Genomic DNA, 18710 nt, shown 5'->3' with positions numbered 1-18710 from the left:
AACAATGATAGGGAGATGTTTAAGAAGTAAGATTGGATGTAAGGTCCTAAGTAAGGTGAAAAATGCTTTTTTTTTTTTAAAGACAATGGGAGCATAAAGGGAAGCTTAAAGTGATGCAGAACATAGTGTTTGATGCAAGGCATATGTCAGCAGGTGGGTTAGAGTTCACATAGAAGCAGCAATTTTAATTACAGAGAAGAACTGTGATAGGAACAATAGTGGCCTCCACATCCTTACCCCAGAATTTGTGAGTATGTTAAGTTAAATACAAAGGAGGATTAGGCTAGCAGTTGGAATTAAGGTTGCTCATCAGCTGGCTTTAAATAGGGATGGTAGCCAGGTTTATCCAGATGGATCCAGCATAATCATAAGGATCCTTAAATATGGAAGAAGAGGCAGAAGGGGGTCAGAGTGATGAAATGTGAGAAAGACTTAACCAGCCATTACTAGCTTTGAAGATGGAAGGGGGTCATGAGCCAAGCATTGTTGGTGGTTTTTAGAAGTTGGAAAAGGCAAAAAAACAGATTCTCCACTACAGCTTCCAGAAAGTAATGCAAACCTGGCGACACCTTGAGACCCATGTGGGATTTCTGAGCTATGTAACTGTAGGACAAGTTGTGTTGTTTTAAACAACCAAAGTCTATGGTAATTGGCTAGAGCAGCAATAAAATCTAACACAAGAATCTCAACACAGAGAATTCAAGAGTAATTTCAAAGATATCATAAAAATAAATTTGAATATAGAAAAGTAAAGAGCAAATTAAGGGTTATAATGGATCACTATAGAACTCAAGTTGGATAGGGGAGCCTGGGTGGCTCAGTTGTTTAAGGATCTGACTTTAGCTCAGGTCATGATCTCGCAGTTTGCAGGTTCAAGCTCTGTGTCTGGCTCTGTGCTGACAGCTCAGAGGCTGGAGCCTGCTTCAGATTCTGTGTCTCTCAGTGCCATTACCTGGCTCACACTCTGTTTCTCTCTGTCTCTCAAAAACAAATAAATATAAAAAAAAAAAAAGAACTCAAGTTGGATAAACATGGGCTTAGTGAATCCTTAGTCCACTCCACGATTTCACTCCCAGTGGTACCTAACCCAAGTCACCCTTTTCAGCAACTACCTCGGTTGGCAGTTTTCACCCCACCCCAGCCTCGTCGTGTGTTCTAGTTACACAGGAAAGATACTTTACACTTTAAAATTCTCAATATTCAGTTATATTTTCATATATTGTTATTTTTGTACACGTTATTTTCTAAGAACAGTAAATAATATTTTCAGTTCCTTATTATACATAGTACAGGCAGTGCACCTTAGCAATAAAAATATGTGATTCAGTCAGTCCTGCTATGATGCTTATTTGTGAGTTTGTTCCAATGTGATTAACACAGTAGGAAACAACTGTGAATAACACAAAATTTCTCCTTTATTTCTGCATAATTTCATTGTGAGAAATGCTAGGAAACCAAAGAAAACTGCACCCACTTGAAGTGAGCCACACAGGAATACACAAAACATACATACACCATACCTTACATAATCTTCCAGCTACCCCATGTGCCATAAGCCACACCCGCCCTCATATGGTGTTACAACCGTCCATCCTACTTCAGGTAAGCCTCCTTCCACCACTTTATAATAACCCACAAGCTACAAACTTGCCAACATCCACTTCCCAATAAACTTCAGACTTCTTCCAGGTTAAGTGTCATATGTATTAAGGTGTTAATATACTTCTTCTCCAGATAAGATGTGTAAAATGTGCCACTATTTTCATTAGTTACAACCATGAAGATTACTAGGACTGGTGGGACTCTCCAGAGTACTTAGTTCACTGCTTGTGTGTACAATGGCAATCACAAGGAACTTCCAAGCTCTGCTTCTCAGTGGTGAGAGCCCACACCTAAGAAAATGCATGGCCCAACATCTAAGCGGGTGCTCCATCCCAGGCCCAAGCAGAGAGACTCAGTGGTAACGTTAGTTGTATGAATGAGTGAGACCACAGAGTCCCCTTCTGTCCTGTTTACTCATGTTTGATCTGAACCCTATATATACCCTACTAACACTCACATGTGTACTCCAACTATGCTTTGGCCTAGACTCTGCTGCTCAGTTTGGATCTCAGGACACTGAATCACCTAACTGGTTTTTCAATCTGTCTTTCTCTCTAATGTGAGGCACTGACCTGGACTGTAGGCCATAATGGTATTTTTCTATATAATCACCCATACACTGGCATAATCTAGATACTGTGAGTATGGATAGACTGAAATCTTTAATCCTTATACACTAAAAATTCTTCACCTTCCATGATCTGTTCTAAACTGCTATGGCTCAGGACCCAGAAATGAACTTAACCCTAAATCTAAAGGCCAATAGAGCCACGAATCCTAATATTGAGGATTCATCAAGGTTGAGTTATTCCTATATTTCTTTTTTTTTTTTAAGAGAGAGAGAGAGAGCATGAATGGGGGAGGAGCAGAGAGAGAGGGAGACAGAGAATCCCAAGCAGGCTCCACACTGTCAGTGCAGAGCCTTATGTGGGGCCTGAACCCATGAACTGTGAGATCACGATATGAACCAAAATCAAGAGTTGGATGCTTAACCGACTGAGCTACCCAAGGCACTCCATGTTATTTCTATATTTCAAAATCATAATCATCATTTATCAGTAAAGTGATCTACACCACCAACCATCATTTAATAAACTATTCTCCACTAAGGCATATAATTTAATAACATTTTTACTTTACCCATAAACCTCAACAAAAGTAGTTCATGCCACATTCCATTTCCAGAAGTCTATTTTCCTCACCCAAGAGAAAGGAATAAGTCTGCCTACTGGCAAGTTCAGAAAGTAAACAAGCACAGTGACTGTGATGATAGCCTTGAATGCCAAGGACCTCAAGATGAGGAAAGGCATTTGGGACTTACCCACAGCCCTGGTCATTGCAGGAACTGGCAAAAAAAATAGAAAGGGTCCATTAAATTGGGGGTGAGTCTTGGAATAGGTATGACACACCTCAGTTGCCAAACATGAAATCCAGGGGGGAAAAACAACACTCACCTGCTTACAGTTTCCTTTGTATATGTCAGTTTCTAAGGGAAACAAGGATAAACATGACTGTGTTAGTTAATGACAGTTATTAAGCAGTACATAAAATGTATTGCATAGAAAACGCTAATGTCCTAACGTTATATTGTTATTTTACAAATATTTGGTTTTTTTTTCCTGTTAACTAAATAGTTAAAGCAAGGTACTAATGATGCCAAGTTTGTTTTGTGACTGTGGGAATGTCCTGGCACTCAGTTTCTGTTTGTTTCCAAAATTTCCTGTGCTCTTTCTTAATGGGCACAGATTAATAAAATTCACTTGCTAATCATTCCAAAAAGATCTACAGGTTAGAGATTGGTTAAATTTTATATTAACCTTCCATGGACTTAGAATCAAGTTTTCTGTGATCTAACATATTTATAGAAACTCTCATACTAGAATAATAGAGACATGTGGATAAAATAAATGCTAAATCTGTTTCTCTAGAATTCATACATAAAGATACATTGTACCAATAATTGGATTACTCCTTTGGGACATTCCAAAGCAAACATCCCTAAGTTTCCTCTAAATTAGTAGTTTTGAGGCCAATATAATAAAAAACACTAAGTTAGAAGACCTAACTTCAAGTCCCATTTTCTCTTGCTTAGATATCAAGGCAAAACCCCAAATCTCTCAATATCTCATCTATAAAATGTAAAGACTATTATTCTAAATAACTCTCATGATATTTATAAATAACTCATTGTTCTTCTTACTCTACAAACTCTCCTGGAATAATCTCAGCCAGTCTAAATGCTTTCAATTGCCACTTCAAGCCTGATGACTCCTACAGCTATATTTATAACCCAAACCACTCTCCTTGGCTTCATACCTAAATCAGGCAATTCACATTTCACAGGTAGCTCAAAACAACATATTCAAAAGTGAGCTCAGTCAGGGGACGCTCTGAAGGAAAGGTTGCAAGGAACAACGATACCAGAGACACCACCACAAACATGAATCCTACAAAAGATACAAAGACTCTAAACCCACATATTTCAATAGTTAACACTGAATGTAAATGGGCTGAATGCTCCAATCAAAAGACATAGGGTAGCAGAATGGATAAAAAAACAAAATCCATCCATATGCTGTCTACAAGAAACTCATTTCAGACTGGAAGATACCTTCAGATTAAAAGTAAGGGGATGGAGAAATATGCTACAGGAAATCAAAAGAAAGCCAGAGTAGCTATACTTATATCAGACAAACTAGACTTTAAATTAAAGACAATAACAAGAGATGAAGAAGGGCACTACATAATAATTAGAGGGTCCATCCATCAGGAAGAACTAACAATCATAAATGTCTACACACCAAATATGGGAGTACCTAAATATCTAAAACAATTAATCACAAACAGAAACAAGCTTATAGATAAGAATGTGCTAATAGCAGGGGACTTTAATACTCCACTTACAGCAATGGATAGGTCAACCAGACAGAATATCAATAAAGAAATAATGGACTTGAAAGACACACTGGAGCAGATGGATCTGACAGATATNTTGTAAAAAAAAAAAAAAAAAAATGACCTCAGTCTCCCCACTACATCGACAAAGCTGCTTCTGTGCCCAAGTTCTTGGTCCTAGTCATCCAAACCAAAAATAAGGAGGCTTTCCAGGCCATTCCCTCATCCTCTCCCACTCCCATCCAACCTGTCACAGAGTCCTACTAATCCTTTCTCCTATTTGCATCCCTCATGCTTCCTTTCTCTATCTTTCGTCTAGTTAGGACCCTCATTTCCTCAGACGTGCAGTAATTACTAGTCTTTCTGCTCCAGTTGTGGCCTCTAATTCACCCCATGGTATATAGAAAACATAATGACCTTTTTCAAATTCAAAACTGTCCAGTCAGCCTTTGTGACTCACCTACTTATGATGTGGAGAACAAAGGCAAAAGAAATGTAGATAAATTTAAATTTCCTCATAACCTGCAGCCCATTGACAAATACTTGAGACAGGAAGAGTATGGCATTTCTTCAGGAACTCTCAACTGTTTTAATGTTAATGTTTTGCTCCAAGGAAAAACAACCTTCACTTGACCTAGCTAGGTCTTCAGGATCTTGTGAGTCTTCTCCAGCATATGAAAATCTTTTTGCAAACTTCCCCTTGACTTTACCTCCCCCAAGTCCCAAGTATATAGTCAGTTACTCCTCACAATCCCAGGGCAGCTCTTCTGCCTACAGGTCCTATTGTTTGTGCTTTTGGTTCTTTTTGCACCAAAGATGTCTCAAGAATTCTTTCTTGGGCAGTGGCTCTGAAACCCAACATTTCAACATCAGTGGTTTCCTATCCTCCCAAGAGTTATCTACTCTTCCAGCTTCCAGTCTGATCTCCTGCCACTACTCATCTACCCTTCCGTATACTGGCCCAGGTCATTCCCTACAAACATCTGGCTTGTGCTATCCCCTCTGTCTGGACTGTTCATCCCAAACTGCTCATTCAGCTAACTTATACTTGTTATTTAAGATTCAATCCAGGTCTCATATCACCCCCTTTGTCTGCGTGTTGTACTAAATAATTGTTGAAAGTGTATTTCCAAAGCCTTCAGATCTTATCTTTCTAGAAGTTCCATTTGTTAAAAAAAACAAAAAAAAACAAAAAAAAAAACCTTTCAATGTAATATCACAAGAGGCTGTTGTTACGCTAATACTAACTCTACATATGCTATACATCATCTGTATTTGCTGCTCTGTCAACTGATCCTATACTATGGATACAACTGAGATGGGCAAAACTGACATAAATATTAACGTGTGTAGATGTGTATCTGTATTTTTTTCAGTTAATAGCTATTCCATATTAGTGGCTGCAATTTGGAAAAGTGGTAATGACTGAGAAGGAAGGCCCAATGGTAAAAGGGAATAAATTAGTTTTTTTAATGTTTTATTTATTTCTGGGAAAGAGAATGAGAGAGAGAGAGAGACAGCAGGAGGAGGGGAGGCTCAGAGAGAGAGGGAGACACAGAATCCAAAGCAGGTTCCAGGCTCTGAGCTAGCTGTCAGCATAGAGCCTCACATGGGGCTTGAACCCACGAACCATGAGATGATGACCTGAGCTGAAGTCAGACACTTAACCGACTGAGCCACCCACGTGCTCCAATTACTTTTTTTAAAAAAGAGAATTATGTTTGAATTTAAGCTCCAGACCATCTGGTTTTGTAATCTAGAATAAGGAATATTCTGATGCTTAATGTCCTTATCTATAAATTGGGGATATTAGTAACTCCTTATAGAGTTGTTATTAAATATGCTTTTAATAAGCTTAATATGTGGCCTGGTACATGGTATATACATAATAATTGGTAGCTATTCTCATATTTATTAATATTGACCGGTTAAAAATGTAACAGAAGAGGGGTGCCTGGGTAGCTCAGTGGGTTAAGTGTCTGACTCTGGCTCAGGTCATGATCTCAAGGGTTCATGAGACAGAGCCTGCATCAGACACTCTGCTGTTAGGATGGAGCCCACTTTGGATCTTCTGTCTCCCTCTCTCTCTGCCCCTCCCCCTGCTCACTCTCTCTTTCATTTCCCTATCATGAATCCATGCATGCTACATGAAAAGGGGAAGGTGGGCAGGTAATTTGTCTATATGCATACTTATTTATCCTTTGCTAAGAATAAACTAAGTCTAAAAGAAGGAAAACAAGTAAGCAAATTCATTCATTAGAATCATATTTATACTTTACTAAACATTTATTCAATGAACTGTATCTCTATCCTAATTAGTGTCATTGGTAGTTACTCTGAATTGATAATATGCAAAACTTTGGCAAGAGTGTTTGACTCTCACAGACTTGTCTTCTTAGCCTAAACCTTTGCTGAGTATTGTTTCCAAATATTTACATTTATAAACATAAGCCTGAGGCTCTTACTGGGTTAACAATGTTATTATAACAGCCAGAGCTAGGGATAACAAAGACTAGGCCATGCCCTATGGCAGATCCTCAGATAGCCTAATTCCACAACAAAAGTAATGCAGGTGTTTGGCTTTTGATCTTTCTTCCTTCAAACCTTAACTGTGTGTAGGCACTCCTATAATAGTCCAGCAATTCTTCCCTTGTTAGTACACTTACCTTCATAATTAAATTTTTATGTTCCACAGACTGGCTAAAATTTGTGCCCATTTCAAATATAGTTGTGTTTCCATCCTCACACAAATTCATCCAGTAATGATATTCCTCATGTCCAGGAAGTCGATCCCAAAACGTCCTGAAGGCTTCCCAGACAGCTTCCTGACACACTGGACAACAAAAAAAGTATTTTTACAGAAAGTATTTTAATGGAAAGTACTTTGAGGTTCTCACAATGATCATGAACCTGTTTATTCAGATTCCCAAGGCACTCTTGCCCACAGTGTACATTCTAGAAAAACTTAGGAATGATTCTCAAAGTTCTTCTGTTTATGTATGTCCAGTTTAAACTTCTCAGATAGGAAGAGAATGTATACTCCCCACTCCTTTCCTTTCCTTTACAGAGGGATTTAATTCACTTCCTAATAGAAATGGTTCCCCCCTCATTTCTTAAAAAAAAAAAAATCCATGTTTGTGCTTTATAAAAGTGGAGATGTTGAGAATACTTACAAAGGTGAAAGAATAAACAAACTGTGGTACATCCATATGATGCAATATTATTCAGTGATAAAAAGAAATGTGGTTTCAAGCTATGAAAAGACACAGTGAAGACTTCAATGCATATTGCTAAGTAAAAGAAGCCAATCTCAAAAAGATAACATTCTGTATGATTCCAATGATATGACATTCTGGAAAAGGCCAAACTATGAAAATTGTAAAAAGATCTGTGGTTGCCATGAGTTGGGGGAAGGGAAGGGCAAAGAGGGGAAACAGTAATTTTTTAGGCAAGGAAGCCATTCTGTATGACTCTATAATAGCAGATACATGTCATTATACATTTCTCAAAACCCAGAAGACATACAACACAATGACTTAACTCTACGTAAACTATGAATTCTAATTAAGAATAATATGTCAATATTGGCTCATCAATTGTAACAAATGTGCTACACTAATACAAAATGCTAACAAGAAGAGAAAATGTGTGTGTGGAAGACTGGCAGTATAGGTAACTCTTGGGACTGTCCAATTTTTTTGTAAACCTGAAATTTCTCTAAAAATTAAAATCTATTAATTAAAAAAAGATAAAAGTAGAGAACAAACAGGTGCTTGCCAGAGGGGAGGGAGAAGGGGGGAAAGAACCAAATGGGTGAAAGGGAGTGAGAGATACAGGGTTCCAGTTATGCGATGAATAAGTCATAGGAATAAAAGTCATAGCGTAAGGAATATAGTTAATGATATTGTAACAGCATTGCATGGTGACAGATTGTAGCTACACTTGTGGTAAGCATAGCATAATGTAGAAACTTGCAGAATCACTACCTTGTACACTTGAAACTAATTTATTTTCCAATTAAAAATTTTTTTAATGTTTATTTGTTTTTGAAAGAGAGACAGCACAAGTGGGCGAGGAGGAGTAGAGAGAGAGGGAGACACAGAATTTGAAGCAGGTTCCAGGCTCTGAGCTGTCAGCACAGAGCCTGATGTGACTCAAACTCACAAACTGTGAGATCATGACCTAAGCCAAAGTCAAGATGCTCAACCAACTGAGCCACCCAGGTGCCCAACACTAATTTAACATTGTATGTCAATGACACTCAAAAAATTTTTTTCAAGATAGGAGAACTAAAAACATGATTTTCAGGAGAAATGTACTACTATATTAAAATAAAAACTAATTCAATCTATCTGTTATTCCAAGGCATCACATCTGCACATTTCATATACATTAAGTGTATTGCTATCCTGTAACCATTTCATTGGCCAAATGCCAGACACTGTAGACAATGGAGCCAGGAGGAAGAGGAAAAGAGTGCTAAGAGAGAAAGAAGGATGCAAATGCACAGAGACCAAGAACATTATTTTTCATCTCAAGAAAACTGAATGCTTATTCAGTAGCATATTGAGGTAGAGCCCCTGAACTCACAGAGTCAGGTCTAAATTCTAGTCCTAGCCTCATCATATACTAGCTTCATAACCACAGATATCTTACCTAGCCAGTCAGTACTTCAGTGTGCTCATCTCTCTTACTTACTTACTTATGCCAGTCAGTACTTCAATGTGCTCATCTCATTTATTCATTCATTCACTCATTCATTCATTTATTTTAGAGAGATAAGAGTGAGCAAACACGAGTTGAGGAGAGAGGGAGAGCTAGAGAATCTTAAGAAGGTTCCACACTCAGCAGAGAGCCTAACACCGGGCTCAATCCCACAATGCTGGGATCACATGAGCCAAAATCAAGAGTCCGAGGCTCAACCAACTGAACCACCTAGGTACTCCTCATCTCTTTTACTTAATTGGATAAATCATTACTGCCTTAACTACCTACCTGTGAGAGTATTTTATAAATCACATAGTGCTACATGAATATCAGTGTTATAATCATAATGGATTCTGGGTGTCTGACAGTTGTTCGATGGAAGATAGTCTAAGACAAAAAATAAGCATTAAGCTTTAACAGAGAGGAAAATATATGAATATTTAAAGTTTCTCTATCAATTGATTTTTCAGGGTTAAAATGAACCTTTGTTTGCAAACTAACTTTTCTCTTCCAGTGAACTAACTGTATCCTTAAAATTGCCCTTTAGAACTTCTGATCCTACAGTATACATAAGAATCTAGCCAAGGCTGATTGAGACAGAGCTGACCACCTATAAATTCATAGTTCTTCCTTTCTTCATCTTAAAACTTCCAAATGAAAATGTAGTGCCCACCAGAAGATAACACAAAGGTGAAAGTCTGAATTGGTACAAATGAATAAAAAATGAACATTTACAAGGTCTGGTTATGAAATAAGGTAATTCAAAGGCACTATAAGAAATATTGTGAGACTGAATAACCATACAGTAAAGCCTTGCATTGCAGGTAACTTGTTCTGCAAGTGTTCTGCAAGACAAACAAGCACTTCTAAAAATTTTAACTTGATTATTGAGTGATTTCTTACAATACAAGTAGTATGTGATGCCTAACATCACATGATCACAGCTGAGCCAATGGTTCTCTCTCTCTCTCTCTCTCTGTTTGTGGGATTGTGGGTGATCATCTCCCATTCTCAGACACTTGGGCTCAGGCTGTGGTGTTTGGCAGAAATCAGTAATTTTTCAGACTGTTGGAAGGTGCCCACAACTGGCATTGGTGTACTTTCTGTCACTTTAAAGCACCTATGGACAGTCTTTGCTTTTCCATACAAGAGTAAGCTTAGAAATGCTTTGGTTCATTCTAGATCAGGCTGCGTGCAGATATGACTGTTTCTTCTGCTGCGTTACTGCCAGTTACCTTAAATACAGTATATGATAAGAGTTTATTAATACTGTACTGTAGTCAACATCTGTGCAAGCATATACAATGGTCCCTATGCAGAAAAAGATTTCATTGAACCAATAGATAGCAGTGATTCCATCAGTGATAGTTAAAGTCATCCTACACAATAACCTTCCCCTCTTTTGTCTCTCCCTCACACCAGCCACAAAGGTTTTTAAAGGTAAGTGAAGGTTAATTTGTTTATTTTTATTTCTATTTTATATTTTCTTTATTATTTTGTATTATCTTACAGTATTATAATCATTTTTATATTAACATTTTTGGCTTGTGGAATGAATCATCTAAGCTTCCATTATTTCTTATAGGGAAATATGCTTTGATAGACTAGTGCTTTGGATTACAAGCATATTTCTGGAACAAATTATTCTTACAAACCAAGGTTTTGCTGTATATCTATAAAGAAAGAAAAAAATAAATCTCAATAACTTATTTACAGTATACACAAAAAAATAGTTTGAAATATGAAAGCTAATATTGTGAAAGTCCTAAGAAAAAACACAGAAGAATATTTATATGACTTGAGGATAAGCAAAGATTTCATAGACAGGACATAGAAAGCAACAACTATAGGGAGGCCAGTTGGTTGAGACTCTGACTCTTGATTTTGGCTCAGGTCATGATACCACGGTTATGAGATTGAGCTGCACATCTGGCTCTGCATGGAGCCTGCTTAAGATTCTCTTTCTCCCTTTGCCACTCCTCCCTGCTTGCTCTCTCTCTCTCTAAAATAAAATTAAAAAAAAGCAACAATTAGAAAAAAGAAATTGGAATTTATCAAAATTAACAACTACTCATCAAAGACACAATAAAAATGGATGGGCAAAGGATATCTCTGGCAGAAAATATTCAAAATACATGACACAAAACTGGTATTTAGAATATTTAAAGAATTTCTACAACTCTCTAATAAAAAGGCAAACAATCCAATTTTTTTTTTAACAATCCAATTTTTAAAACACTTTACAAAGGAAGAGATACAAATAGCCAACAAATGTGTGAAAAAGTGCTATCATTCATTTTCAGAGAAATGCAAATTAAAGCATCCACACATGAATCATTAACATTATTAAAAGAGTAGTATCTCCAACTTGATCTGATGCAATCCAATGAGAACACTGGCTGACTTCTTCATAGAAACTGATTAGCTAATTCTAAAATTAATATGGAGGGGTGCCTGGATGGCTCAGTCGGCTCAGTGTCTGACTCCTGATTTTGGCTGAGATCTTGGGATTGAGCCCCATATAGGGTTGCATCCTGAGCGTGTAGCCTGCTTGACATTCTCTTCCTCTCTCTCACTCTGTCCCTCTCCCCTGCTTGTGTTTTCATTCTCTCTAAAATAAAGAAAAATAAAATTCATATGGAATTACAATGAATCTAGAATAACCAAAACAATTTTGAAAAAGAAAAAATAGATAAATTGGACTTTATCAAAATCAGAAACTTTAATGCATGGAAGACACCATCAGGAAAGTGAAAAGACAATCCAGAGAATGAAAGAAAAATACTTTCAAATCATTTATTTGATAAGAAACTTGTATCTAGAATGAACAACTGTTACAACTCAGTAATAAAAAAAAAAACAGTTAAAAACTAGGGAAGGATCTAAAGATATTTTTCAAAAGAGAATATCAAATGACAAAAAGCAAATAAAAAGATGTCCGATGTTATTAATCATTAGATGCAAATCAAAACCAGGGCATATCACTTTACTCTTACTGGGATGGTTATAATTTTTTTTAAAGGAAAATCATAGTGCTGGCAAAGATGTAGAGAAATCAGAATCTTACACACTGCTGTCGGGAATGTAAGACGGTGCAGCTACTTTAGAAAACTACCTAGCAGTTCCTCATATGGTTAAACATAGAGCTACCATAAGAGCCCAAAATTCTACTCTTAGGTATACAACCAAATAACTGAAAACAACCCAAATGCCCATCAACTAAGAAACGGATAAATAAAATGCGGCATGTCCATACGAAAAAATATTATTTGGCCATAAAACAGAATAAACTACTGATACACGCTACAGCATGGATGAACCTTGAAAACATAAGTGAAAGAAGTCAGTCACAAAAGACCACGTATTATATCATCTTATTTATTTGACATATCCATAGTAGACGAGTCTATACAAGTAAAAAGATTCGTGGTTGCTTAGGCCTGGGGAGAGGGGTAGGGGAAATACAGGGAGAAGAGAGCGATGACTAAAAGGTATGAGGTTTCTTTTTGAAGTGATGAAGTGTTTTTAAACTCAGTGTGATAATGGTTGCAGGTTTCTGTGAATATACTAGAAAACCATTGAATTCTATACATTAAATAGATGAGTTGCATGGTATGCAAATTATGTCTCAATAAAATTGTAAAAAAATGTAATTCCCTCCGGAAAGGTAATACATCCTTAATTTATTCAATGGCTTTCCAGCTGGGAGCTATGGAATAGCTCCAGTTGGGAACTTGGAATAAAAGGATTCACAACACTTACATTTTGATAGAGGAGGAGAATTGGGGTGAAGTCTGGAGCATTCAAGCAGCTCGGAGAGGGGAAACCTAGATAGGACGCTGAAGGCAGTAAACAGTAAAATCAGCAAGATTCCAGGGAAAGAGGTAATAAGAAGGGCAAAACGTCATCAGAAATAATTGCCACATACTTCACTGTGGCCTAGAAGTCAACCTGTTCTGAAGTCCCATCCTTGTCAAACAATTTTCATGTAGCCTTTAGTGGCTGCTGAAGATAACTTTCTATTTTTGAGATGATAACTGATTTATAAATGTCTCTCTTGTTGCAGAGAAAACCTGCCTTGCAAACTATGGGAGGAATGCAAAATGCGGGTGACAATATTCTGAATAAAGAAGTGCCCACATTTAATCTGTCTTTAATCCTGTTACTAGGGCTCAGGATGCATGTCTTAACCCAGTACATAGAAATCCATTATGGAACGAAGTCTTATTTTCCTCTCAGAATCATGGTACCCAAAGCATATACAACAGTCAATTTGGTACAGTAAGGCAAGAAATAAGAGGCATATAAATTAGAATATGAGAAGTAAAATTATCTTTATATGCAAATAAAATAACTATTTATGTAGAAAAACTTAAGGAATACATAAAAAAGCTACTAGAACTAATAAGTGAATTTAGCAGATTACAGGAAAAAAGGCTAATATACAAAATGCAGTTGTATGCCCCTATGGCAAGGAACAATCAGAAACCAAAATAACATTGGGGCACCTGGGTGGCTTAGTCAGTTAGGTGTCCAACTCTTGGCTTTGGCTCAGGTCATGATCTCGTGGTTCGTGAGTTTGAGCCCTGAGTTGGGCTGTATGCTGATAGCACAGAGCCTGTTTGGGATTCTTTCTCTACCACCCTCCTTCCCTCACTCCTTCTCTCCCTCCTTGCTCCCCCCCTCTGCCTCTCCCCTACTCGTGCTCTCTCTCAGAATAAATAAACATTAGAAAAAGAAATTAAAATAACATTAACAATGGCATAAAAAATAAAGTACATAAATCTGATAAAAAGAGCTGTAAGACCTATACACTGAAAATTACAAAACACTGCCAAGAGAAATTGAAGAAGACCTAAATAAATGGAGGGATATATCACATTTATAGATCTGAAGACTCAATATTAAAATGACAATTCTTCCCAAATTGATCAATAAACTCAACATAATCCCAGTCAAAATTCTGGCAGCCCTTTTTGTATAAGTTGGCAAGCTGATTCTAATATTCATATGAAAGACAAAGAATCTAGTATAACAATGCAAATTTGAAAAAAGAACAAAGTTGAAGAACTTTCCCTATCTGATTCAAAGACTTATTGTAATCAAGACAGAATGTTATTGGTATAAAAACAGGCATACAGATCAGTGGAAGAGAATGAAGAGTGAAGAAATAGACTCACTATATAAAGAAGACTGATTTTTCAATAAAAGTTTAAAGGTAAGAAAGGATAATCTTTTTAATAAATGGTGCTGGAACAATTGGCTAATCATATGCAAAAATTTAACTTTGACCCATATACCCCATATGCAAACAAAAATTAACTCACTGCAGATCATAGACCTGAATGTAAAACCTGAAAATTAGAAAATTTACACAGGAAAAAAATAGAAAATTCTTGTGACTTTGGGTTAAGCAAACTTAGATTTAAGAAAAAAGCCAGCATGATCCAAAAAAAAAGCAATAAACGTTAAGTTGAACTTCATCAAAATTTAAAACTTCTGTTTCTCAAAAGACATTATTAAGAAAAGCAAAAGACAAGCCACACACTGGGTGAAAATGTATGCAAAACATCTGTCGGACAAAGAGCTTGTATTTAGAATACCTTAAGAACTATTACAACTCTGTAAGACAAATGACCCAATTATCTTTTTTAATGAGCAAAATATTTGAATACACTCTTCACCAAAGGATATATGCAAATGATAAATGAGCACATGAAAAAGGTGCTCAGCATCATTAGCCATTAGCTATTAAGAAAATGCATATTAAAACCACAATAAGATATCATTTTATAGTCACTAAAATGGTTACAGTTTAAAAACACTGACTACATCAAGTATTGCAAGGATGTGGAAAAACTAGAACTCTAAATAAAACATTGCAGGTGGTACAGCCAAAATGGAAAACAGTTTGGCAACTTCATAAAGAGTTAAACATACACCCATCATGAGACCTAGCCATTCCACTATTAACGAAAAGGTTTTGTTCACACAAAAACTTGAACACAAATGTTCTTGACAGCTTTCTTTATAATCACCGATAACTGAAAACAATCCATATATCCCAAAATGTGGTATATCCATAAAACAGAATATTGCTCAACAATGAAAGGCAACAAACTACTGATAAAAAAAATCACAGACGAGTCTCAAAATAACTGCACTGAGCAAAAGAAGCCAGAAAAAAAAGTGTACACAGTATGATTACATTTATACATAAAAGTGTAGAAAATGCAAACAATCCATAGTGATAAAAGCAGGTTAGAGGTTGCCTCAGTACTGAGATAAAGGGAAGTGCTGAGGGAGGGAGAGATTATAGTCAAATAATGTTTGAGTGGTGACTGATAAATTCATTACTGTAACTGCATGATGATTTCAAGGGTAAATACTTTTGTCAAAAGTAATCAAATTGCATAATTTAAATATGCAGCTAATAATCCATCAAAGTATACCCCAATAAAGCTATATTTTAAAAGCCAACCTACAAATATAATTTTTTTAAGCAGGAGGATAGTATTAACTGCATTCAATTCCAAGCACCCTAAATATCTGTTTAATTTTACAAATCAGGTTAAACTCAGTAGCTTCTTGCTTAAGTGAAGATATTTTTCAAAGCTGTTACACCAACTTGCAACTAACGCCAAATTCTCTATGAAGGAAAAATTGAGCAAACCACTCAATTGAATTAGCTTGGTAGAAAGAGCTAAGATCCTTGTTTGGACATTGAATGGATCTCTCCCTCCAATTTCCAAACATTTGGCTCTGAGGGCATAATCCAATTATCCCTACAAAACCTCTTCAGACCTATGTTGAAATGTATTCATTTCTCCTAATTTTCAAAACCATAAAATATTTACTGTTTACAATGACAGTAATAGCTGTATCAACACTGTTACAATCCTGATGTACTGTGCCAACCCTTTTAGCTCTATGAGGTCCCTTTCTAATGATCCCATTCATAGCATCTGTATTTTAAAATCAATTATTCTAGGAATGCTTTTCTTTTTGTTGGCTTCTTTTTCAATTGTATCTCTTGAATTTATAAACACAAGAGCAAAGAAATTAAAAGATATAACCACATTTCTTAAATGGTTATTTCCTCTTCACTATTTAACCAGCATCTACCTAGATATTCTGATTTATTTTAAAAGGAAAAATCCAGGCAATAGAAATCACGTTTTGGTAAGTTATGAACTGTCATTCCCATTCATCTTCAGTCCTTTATTCTCTTCCCACTCTCTTTGGAATTTGCCACTTCTGGCACATGCTCTATACACAAAAGGCACAGTCAATGAATTTCCATTACAAAAGTAAATGGAGTGCTTCTTGCTTAGTAATGTTTGATAATCCCAAAGTATAATCAAGAGTTATAAATACACTCCTTAAAAAAGGTGTTCATATAGTGCCACTTTAAAAAAATAAAGAAAAATCAAATATATTTAATATATGGTATTACTTTTTTAATTTTAAAAACACTTGCTTAGAGAGTATTATGCTAAGCAAAACAAGTCAAAGACAAATACCATGTGATTTCACTCATATGTGGAATTTAAGAAACAAAATAAGTAAGCATAGGTTAAAAAAGAGAGAGACGAACCAAGAAACAGACTCTTAACTACAGAGAACAAACTGATGCTTACCAGTAGGAAAAGAGGTGTGGAGACAGGCGATAGGGATTAAGGAGTGCACTTGTTCTGATGAGAACCAGGTGCTGTATATGTTAAGTGTTGAATCACATAAATTGTACACCTGAAATTAATACTGTACTGTATGTTGAATAACAGGAATTTAAATAATGACTAAAAAAATACTTGCTTTTAAATAAACAAACAAACAAATCACTTGCTTTGGTGAGGGAGGAGGAAAGGAAGGACAAGATCAAGGAAAATAAAAAAGGAGAAGATAAAGTAGCAGCTTAGATTGAAGGTTCATAGAGCCCAATATACGGAAAATGGTAAGTGTCCAATAAACATTTGTTGAAAAAATACGTAAATAAACAAGGCTGATTTCACTACCATTTAATCATCCACCTCCACTTTAGTTTACTAGCATCACATCCATCATATCACATTGTCTCTTGAGCAGCAAAAAGCAAACTTTGAGAATCCTTCAAATCTGAGGAACATATTATGGTCAATTAAGCAATTTTGGTTAGTAAATTTAAGAGAGTAAATTTAAGAAATAGAGAATGAATTCACATAATTAAAAAGTATTCAATCAAGGATAATACTAATTAAAATTGAAATCCTAGTTCTGTTGCTTTAGGGTCCATTCAGGTGCTACCATCTTAGATATAAGGTTTATGTGTACCAACCAGAGTGTAACCAGCATGAATCTGCAGAATTTTGAACTATAAAATATAGAAATTTATTACATTTTCATGTACATAAAGTAAATTAGCCAAGTAGGTAAGTACACCATGGTAAATATATTTTGTGGGTATATGTAGGCAAATTACTTAATGAAGAAGTAAAAATAATTAAATCTCCCGGTAACATGAACTGGTATTTTTGAAGTACTTCAAAGATTTAAGCCATCTCCTCTCTTAATGCAAACTTTCCTCTGAAGCTATATAAATACTATACTTTTAATAAATCCTTTTTCCATAACTAATAGAAGATAATATTTGGCTCAGTGTCTAAATTATCACATGCTTTGAATTTTAACAAGATATAACAAATATGCTAGGATTATGTTTGAATTTCATCACAGAGCCCCAAGGTTTGGATGTTTGCTTACCTCGTAGTTTGAAGTACTTTACATGGTTTGCCACAGCCTCTGTAACACTTTCATCTGGGCAGGTTTTTACACCGTTAGGAAACAGAATAGATCGCCTTCTTCTGAACAACCACTGTTTCTCAGCTTCTCTGTGGTCCAGAGGTAGTTTCTTTTCAGTAGAAACAGAAGGCGCTCTTGATTCTGAGTCAGTCAGGAGAAAAGAAACTGCAGTCTTGGGTTCTTGGATATCTTCTAAAGATATGTAGGTTTGTGCTAAATAGTGAAAGCATAGACAAGTGTTCTGATAATGAATGAAGATACAGAATGAAAAGTAACAAAGAAAAACTGACCTTGTGCCACATTTGGTTTTTGAAGTCAATGCTCAGATTATAAACATGCATGTTTAAGAAGAGGAGTAAGCAGCCAATCTTTTCTCCATCTAATTCCTACTCCTTTATTTCAAGATTCTTAGTTATTATATCAACTATACCCAATTTCAACACAAGAAATAAGTGAAAGTCTGAAGCAGAAATTACTAATGAAGAGGAAAACCAAATTAAGAGAGATTTTAAAAGTTTAAATGAAGCAATATTAAAGCCTAACAGTAGTATTTGATTCAACTTATTACAATAGTATCAAATAATGTTATTTTTAAAGAGAATATACTACAAAGAAAAATTAAAAATACAATATTTTTAAATACCTGTTAATGATGGAAGGTTTCCTTCTATCACAACAATTATCAAAGTAACCAGAGAAATCTTCCCAAAATGAGGAAACATAATCAT

At 35.9% G+C, this 18710-nt stretch overlaps 1 protein-coding gene across 1 annotated transcript in view; it reads right to left on the bottom strand.

Moving 5' to 3' along the window:
- The window catches only part of IMPG2 (interphotoreceptor matrix proteoglycan 2), a 78646-nt gene extending 59936 nt beyond the window's left edge, over window positions 1-18710 (bottom strand). The window contains exons 1-4 of the mRNA XM_077774892.1: window positions 18626-18710; window positions 17944-18195; window positions 7164-7330; window positions 3057-3088 (exon numbers count right to left, since the gene is read on the bottom strand). Of these exons, the coding sequence (XP_077631018.1) occupies window positions 3057-3088; window positions 7164-7330; window positions 17944-18195; window positions 18626-18710 (536 nt within the window). The remainder of the gene's footprint in view (window positions 1-3056; window positions 3089-7163; window positions 7331-17943; window positions 18196-18625) is intronic.

The sequence above is a fragment of the Crocuta crocuta genome, unplaced genomic scaffold (assembly GCF_008692635.1).
Source record: "Crocuta crocuta isolate KB4526 unplaced genomic scaffold, BGI_CrCroc_1.0 scaffold6, whole genome shotgun sequence".
In the NCBI taxonomy this organism is placed as follows: domain Eukaryota; kingdom Metazoa; phylum Chordata; class Mammalia; order Carnivora; family Hyaenidae; genus Crocuta; species Crocuta crocuta.
Note: the sequence above shows the minus strand (reverse complement) of the source record. Positions and strands in the feature narration are given on the sequence as shown.